Source organism: Giraffa tippelskirchi, chromosome 1 (assembly GCF_054371585.1).
Source record: "Giraffa tippelskirchi isolate mGirTip1 chromosome 1, T2T-mGirTip1v1.2.pri, whole genome shotgun sequence".
NCBI lineage: Eukaryota > Metazoa > Chordata > Mammalia > Artiodactyla > Giraffidae > Giraffa > Giraffa tippelskirchi.
The window spans coordinates 128,727,079-128,735,120 of record NC_137275.1 but is presented as its reverse complement, the minus strand read 5'-3'; the positions used below and the strand labels follow the sequence as shown (position 1 = coordinate 128,735,120).

Sequence of the window (8,042 nt, the reverse complement as noted above, 5' to 3'; positions counted from 1 at the left end):
AACCGACTGGTAGAGACCTGAAGTCTACCCGAGTAGGGCAGATTTAGCATGAGAGAAAGTTAGGAGAAGGAAAGATTGGTGGATTGGGGGATTTGGAATTGTCACATAGAAAGAAGTTCTAACTGATGAAGAGATTACATTAAATACGAATGTATGATTTAACAACTCATATCTGAATTCCTACAAGTAACTCCCGACAATGCAACAATGAAGTTCATAGCAGCAGTTAGCTATTGCCAAGTCTTTTGGTCTTTGGTGAGCTTTAGGAATCCAGACATCCTCAAAAAGGTCAGCAATTATGCTTCCCTGGGTCCGGGGTCACATTAAAATTGAATCTCCAGTCCAGGTCACTCCAGACAACATGGCATGCTAAGCCGCAGCTCCAAGTGTGTCCTTGTGTTTAGCTGTCAAATGCCAGACATTTGGTGTCGTTTTTGTTGCTTAGTTGCTAAGTGGTATCCGACCCTTTGCTTGGCAGGCAGATTCTTTACTGCTGAGCCACCAGGGAAACTCCCAGAAATTGCATTAATGCCCATTATATTGTGTCAAAATATAATGGGATTATATTTTGTGATTTTTTTTTTTAAACTTTTTGGCTGCACTGTGCTACATGTGGGATCTTAGTTCCCTGACCAGGGGCTGAACCTGTGCTTCCTCCAGTGGAAGTGTTGCATCTCAACTGCTGGACTGCCAGGCAAGTCCCTGGTGGTGTTTTCTTTTGATTTTCTTTCAACCTTAACTTGGAAAAAAATTTCCAGGTATAGAAAAGTTGCAAGAATGGTCTGCTGCACATCTTTAAACCCTTCACCCAGATGAACCAGTTGTCAATAATTTGCCGTATTTTCATTCTCTGTGTGTACACACTTCATGTGTATGTATATATATATATACATGTATGTAGATGTACACTTCATCTTTAAATATTTCAGTATGCATCTCTTGAGAAAAAGGACATTTTCCTGCACAACCACATTGCCATTATCCCATGTAAAAAAAAATTAACATTGACTCAATAATATCATCTAGTATACAATCCATATTCAACACTCCCCCCCAAAATGTCTTTTTACAGTCATTCTTCCTTTATATCAAGAACTGAATCAAGTTTTTTGCCTCACATTTGGTGGTTCTTTCCCTTTCACCTCTTTGAATCTGCTTGTCCTCTTGCTTTTGTTTTCTGTGGCACTGAATTTTTAGGGGAGCCCAGGTCAATTGCCTGGTAGTATATTTCACCCTGTGGATATGTCTGATGTTTTCCTCATGCCTAGATTCCAGTTAAGTGTGTCTGGCAAGAACACATCCCAGGTGATGCTGTGAACCCGACCTTGCCTCATATCAGGAGGTACAGAATGTCGGGGTGTTGCCCTCTTAACACTTGGCCACGGTGACCATCACCAGCTCTCTACAGTACGAAGACGTGCTGTTCTCTTTGTAATTACTGAGTCATCTTTGGGGTGATACTTGCAGGTCCTCTTAAGGTGGTCATCTCTGAGATAAAAAGACGGCGAGAAAAGCAGAGTAAGGTGAGAAAGGAAAGGATGGTGGAGGAAGGGCAAAGGAAGGAAAGCGAGGGATGATGAGAGGGGAAATTGGACAGGTGTCACAGTCTGTTAAATAAAGGGGTGAAAACAAAACTATATGTCACTCACAGACTTAGAGAATGAACTTGCAGTTACCAGGGGGGAAAAAGGTGGGGAAGGGATAAGGAGTTTGGGATGGACGTGTACACTCTGACGCATTTAAAAGGGACAACCAACGATGTCCTACTATATAGCACATGGAACTCTGCTCAATGCCTTGTGGCAGCCTGGATGGGAGGGGAGTTTGGGGGAGAATGGATACATGTATATGTATGGCTGAATCCCCTTGCTGCTCATCTGAAACTACCACAGCATTGTTAATAGGCTATACTCCAATATAAAATAAAAAGTTTAAAAAAGTATATATCACATTTTAAATTGTACATAAAGCTTCCCCTAAATAGTGTGGGGAAAGACAGAATGGGTGGCTAGGGAAGAGTGGATTTAAGGGCTGGAAGCAGGCTTTCCTCCCTACTTAATTGGACAGCGACCCCAATTTAGGTTCAGTGACAATAAAATAAACCCTATAGTAATCACTGAATTTGCATTGTTGACAGTCCCACCTAGTAAATGTTCCTACTTCTTAATTATGCCTTTATTTTAGACATGTCTCTTTCTTCTAATTACATCCAATTATATGTAATTGCAAATTCTTAGTTCACTTCATTATGGCTCTGAGTAGAACAGTTCTTTTTCAGTATCCTGACTTTCCAAATATTCTCTTCGTTCCTCTTTGCAGCTGCCCATGTGCGCAGGGGAAGTTCATACATGTATGTTTCCCACTGTCAGCTGGGTCCCTGTGGCAGACGTTTTCTGACCCTGCTCCTGTTGAGAGATGGCGCTTGTGTCCTCTCCCCTCAAAACCAAGTGGGTTTTAGGACTGTTTAAGATCCACAGAGGGAAGTGGAAATGACATTATGTGACACCTGCAAAAGTTGATGCAGCTCTGTTTTGCTCTTGGGAATATTCACTCTTGACATTTTCAGCTGCCATGTACGCAGCCTGTCTGTGCTGAGGCCACTGTGTTCCTGAGTCCAAGCTCGTACTGCTGGCCTCTTGTTCAGTTGCTAAATGGCGTCCGACTCTTTGCTGACTTCATGACAAGCCAATAAGTCAAGAAAGGAGTTGCTGGGGCAAGGAATATCAACTGTATTAGAAAAGCCAGAAGACCTAGATGATGGTGAACTAGTGTCTCAAAGAACCATCTTTCCTGAGTTAAAATCCAGCCTTCTCTTATACTAAAAAGGATGGGCGTATGGTTGCTTGCTGTATACTTCTTGGTGCTGGAACCCTTTGTTCTTGGAGCTGCCCCCACAGGCCTCCTCACAATGTTCTGGAAACCTCCAGCAAGTCAAACGGCTCTTCTTTGTTCCCCAACTTTTTATCTCTATATGAATGGGAAAACATTACACCTTAAAGGTCAGAGCCTTGAGACTGGGGCTGTCTTGTTATATTTCAGGTTCTAGGCAACATTCTTGTAGCAAAAGCAATGGAAGACAAAGTAAAAGAGACAGATCTCATACGGAGTCAGATTTATTCTTCCTTATTAAAGAATTGATGCTTTCAAATTGTGGTGCTGGAGAAGACTTTTTGGACAGTCCCTTGGCAGTCAAATTTTTTCCTGCGGAGCCACCAGGGAAGCCCCTGAAATAGAATTTCTAATGAAGTTCTCAGGGAATGCCAATGATGCTGGTCCCTGTTCTACACTTCCTCTTCGTAGCAAGGTTCTAATTGGGTGCAAAAAATCTCAAGCGCTTACAGCAAGCTGTTCAAAGATGGTTGGTGTGAAAATTGCAAGGAAGGAGGGTTGGGGATGGCTGTGTTGAGCGGAGAGAAATACGAGAGATGAGGTCTGCAATGCTGATAGCTGCCTAAAGGAGTAAATCGTGAAGGGACTTAACAAATTAAGAAAAAAATTTAAAACAGCAGAGAGGGCTTCAGCTGCCAAGTGGAAAATAGACTAGAGGAGAACTCCTCTAGAAGAAAGGAGACCAGCTGAGAGCCGCTCCTGTCAAGGAACAAACTAGGGCAGTTGCCCTGGGGATGGAGAGACGTGGGGGAATTCGTGAGCTTCCAGAGATACCATCAACAGCTTAGCGACTGATCTGCTTGGAGAATGGATGCAGAACACAGGAAAAACACGGCACAAGGTTATCAGCTCATTCCAGCCACCTACAGTCAACACATAACCACAAAGCACATGGAGAATAGCTGATCATCAGTGGTTAACACCACTGAGACACTCCCACTACTTCTGGCTGCTGTTTACCAGCATTGCTATCTTCAGACTATCTTCATTTCTACTAACTACTCAAGGCCGAATGGAGAAACACAACACCAGGAACGTAGATCTGTACTTCATTTTTTCCCTTCTATGAATATTACTGGTAGATAGAAAAGATATGTAGCCAACAATTTACAAATAATAACAATAAAATATAACATATGCAGTTTTTAAAGCATCATTTTTTTTCCTTTTTTAACATACGCTTTTAATAAATTCCTCATAGCCTATCAATTCTCTCAAAATGCTTTTGTTTATTTTCATGCAATTAACAGATGACCATGTTACCATGTAAATGTTGGTTGATAACGTTCATTTACTTTAAGGAAGTAAAACAAAAATGAAGCAATGCAGACATAACTTTACTCTTTCATCAATGGCATTCTTTGTAGTGTATGTCATAATTTAGCACTTACTGTCTTACTTTGTTCATTTATTGTGCAGGCTGCATCGTCCTCCATAGAGTAGACATTATTCTTTGCAGAGAAGGGCATGTCAGATCTATTGTTTCCATTCTCCACATTGGCAATAAGCAGGTAGGCACTTAATGCGTCTAGTTGACTAGTTGATAGAATAATGTCTAGATGTTTCAAGTATCACATAAAATGATGATAACATTATTTATCAGGTGTTGAAGTTTTATATACATTATAAATGACACCACGCTTATCAGAATCCTCTGAGACCTTTATTTCCAGGCAGTTTGGATAATAACTTGTTTAACCACAGCTTCACTTAATTATTTTAATAGAATGAAAGCCTGTCTCATTACTGTTGAACTCTACTGCCATCTGCTGTTTGTGTGGTGGTCGTTGTTCAGTCCCTAAGGCAGGTCCCATGGACTCCAGCACTTTAACAGCATTATCTTTTAGGATTTGACATAGCTCAGCTGGAATTCCATCACCTCCACTAGCTTTGTTCACAGTGATGCTTCCTAAGGCCCACTTGACTTCGCACATCAGGATGTCTGACTCTAGGTGAGTGATCACACCATCGTGGTTATCTGGGTCGTGATCTTTTTTGTATAGTTCTTCTGTATCTTCTTGCCACCTCTTGTAAATATCTTCTGCTTCTGTTGGGTTCATACCGTTTCTGTCCTTTATTGAGCCCATCTGTCCATGAATGTTCCCTTGGTATCTCTGATTTTCTTGAAGAGATCTCTAGTCTTTCCCATTCTGTTGTTTTCCTCTGCTTCTTTACCTCGTTCACTTAAGAAGGCTTTCTTATCTCTCCTTGCTATTTTCCGGAACTCTGCATTCAGACGGTTATATCTTTCCTTTTCTCCTTTGTCTTTCAGTTCTCTTATTTTCTCAGCTATTTTTAAGGCCTCCTCAGACAACCATTTTGCCTTTTTGCATTTCCTTTTCTTGGGGATGGTTTTGATCACCACCTCCTGTACAATGTTACAAACTTCCATCCACAGTTCTTCAGGCTCTCTATCAGATCTAATCCCTTGAATCTAATCTTCCACTGTATAATCATAAAGGGATTTGATTTAGTTCATACCTGAATGGCCTAATGGTTTTCCCTACATTCTTCAACTTAGGTCTGAATTTTGCAATAAGGAGTTCATGAACTAAGCCACAGTCAGCTCCTGGTCTTGTTTTTGCTGTCTGTATAGAGCTTCTCCATTTCGGCTACAAAGAATATAATCAATCTGTCTTCGGTATTGACCATCTGGTGATGTCCATGTGTAGAGCTGTCTCTTGTGTTGCGGATGAAGGTGTTTGTTATGACTAGCTCATTCTCTTGGCAAAACTGTTAGCCTTTGTCCTGCTTCATTTTGTACTCCAAGGCCAAACTTGCCTGTTACTGCAGGTATCTCTTGACTTCCTACTTTTGCATTCCAATCCCCTATGATGAAAAGAACGTCTTTTTTTGGTATTAGTTCTAGAAGGTCTTGTAGGTCTTCATAGAACCAGTCAACTTCAGCTTCTTCAGCATTAGTGGTTGGGGCACAGACTCAGCAATAGGTTGAAGGTTGCTACTGAGGGGCATGTCCACAAGGCTGCAGCACTTTCCATTCCTGCTCCTGTTTCTAAGATAAGCAGAACCTTGGACACATTCCTGTTCTCTCCTTGTACATTAGGATGCCCTGCGTCAGAAGAAGGCTCCAGGAATGTGTGTCTCCTTAATTTTTGTATTTTCTCCAAATGGAACACACAGCTTTTTATTGGAGTACCGAGTGTTTACAAAGCCGTGTTTGTGGCAGGTGTACAGCATCTTCCATCTCCACCTACCTAAGTCTGTTCATCTTTCATTTCTTTTCTCACATAGGTTATTACATAGTGTGGAGTTCATCAGCCTTTCTCTCCAAGAGGTTCTAGTTGAATGGCTAGTTTGTGTGTGTTAGTGGGTATCAGTTTGACCCCACTTCCAGATAGACCCTTCCTGCTACATTTTCCCTTCACTGACAGCCATCAGTTTGTGGTCTCAATCCGTATGTGGATTTCACTTCCGTGAAGCAGTCTGTCATGGGCATCAATGTCTCCTTGCCACATCTAAGAGATACCACATGATGTTAGGGTTTGTCTTTCTTGCTTCCTCCCTAAGATCATCTCTAGGTGACTAGGTTACTGGGGATGTGATCAGGTCCTTCATTTTCCTGGCTGGGCCACAGTCCATCTTCTGTGTACCCTACCCCTTTCTCCATTCATCTGTCCGTGCCCATTTGGTATGCTTCCGTGTCCTGGCTAGTGTACATTAGGTGGCGGTGTCTGTCTGGGGGCACGTGTCTCTTGGAATTCAGGTTTTCAAACTGTATACCATGTGGTGGGGAACTGCCCTTCCTCTGGCGGCTGGCTTTCTGACTTGTCAAGGCACTTGATACCGGTGTCTTTAGTGGCTCTTCCCCACCAGCACCCAGGGAGGGTCCCCTCTCCTTGACCTCACTCTTAGCTTTTCTTGTCTGTCAATGTTGTGCTCATGGCCATTTTGAGTGGTGCCAGGTGATCCCTGGTTGGACTCTGATTTGCACATGTCTAACATTCACCTCGCTGAGCATCATTTCGGGTGCTTTTTTGTTTAATTATTGGAGTCGTATTGTCTGCCTCATGATCCTTCAGAGCTTGCCCTGTTGGATATTCTTTTCCATGATTTGCTCCTTTAAATTGTTGGAGGCCAGGTACGATTTCAAGCCCAGGAGTCCGGGTGAATATGATGCTGCCCAGAAGCCACAGTGTCAGGTTGTTGTTGGGCCATATGGTTAGAAGGTGCAAGGGTTTCTTGATGCCCAACTCTGGTTTCTTCTGCAGCCAGAGCTTTAGTGGAAGTCCCATTTAGGGGTTGTAAATGAGGGTGGAGTGTGCCACAAGAAACACCAAATGCCTGAGTCTCGTTTGGTCTGTTTCATTCGATGACTTTTTATCTGGAACGGGAGGGGCCTTGGTACAATATTGTGTGTCCTGTAGGACTCCAGAGTCCTTAGGAGTTTTACATGGAGAGATAGCTACTCATCTTTGGATTCTGTTCTCATGGAAGTCATTACAGTGTTGAGAGAACTGGCCGGATGTGCCTAAGTGTTGGTTGAGTATCTCCTGTGTATGTGACAGTTTGATTTTGTTCATCTCAACATCCCAATTTCTCCCAGGCCTCCTTCATTCTCCTTTGGCAATCAGAAGTTTGTTTCTCCATTGCTCAGTCTGTTTGCTTTCTCCTGAATCAGTTCGTGATGTGCATTTTTAGATATTTGAGATGACTTTGATAGTGTTCTTTCTGATTCTGACTGACTTCACTTACTAGCATTATCCCTAGATATAATGATGTTCCTGCAAAGGGCATTCTTTCATTCTTCTTCGTGGCTGAGTCACTTTCCATCATATTCACGGATCACTTCTTTCTGGACTCATGCGTCTGTGGACATTCTGTGTGCTACACACGGCAATGTCCCCTGTGTTGTAAATGATGCTGCAGTGCCCGCGTGAGTCACTTGTCTCTTTGAAAGCTGGGTTTCTCCAAATATACCCCTGGAGCTGGGTGTGCCACGTCACCTGGTTGCTGAGTTTTCACCTTTTCAGGGCACTCTTCTCCTGTTCTTTTCGTGACTGTATTTACATGCCAGATGCAACATAAAAGGCTTCCCCTTTTCTAATCAGCCTCTCCACCGTTTCTTCTTTCTGCCATTTTTTTTTTTTCTCTCCCTAGACTTTTTGACGAGGGCCTTTCACACTGGACCAAGT

The 8,042-nt window shown here is 42.6% G+C and overlaps 1 protein-coding gene across 3 annotated transcripts in view; it reads left to right on the top strand.

The window, feature by feature from the left end:
* Positions 1-5,750: 5,750 nt before the first annotated feature.
* The window catches only part of MTMR9 (myotubularin related protein 9), a 73,731-nt gene continuing 71,439 nt past the window's right edge, over positions 5,751-8,042 (top strand). Inside the window, exon 1 of one of the 3 annotated variants that reach the window (XM_081495610.1) lies at positions 5,751-5,985. In XM_081495610.1, the coding sequence (XP_081351736.1) occupies positions 5,984-5,985 (2 nt within the window). In that variant the 5' untranslated portion in view covers positions 5,751-5,983. Of the gene's footprint in view, positions 6,109-8,042 lie in introns of all 3 variants that reach the window. The other 2 variants (XM_081495599.1, XM_081495603.1) reach the window with 2 other exon arrangements.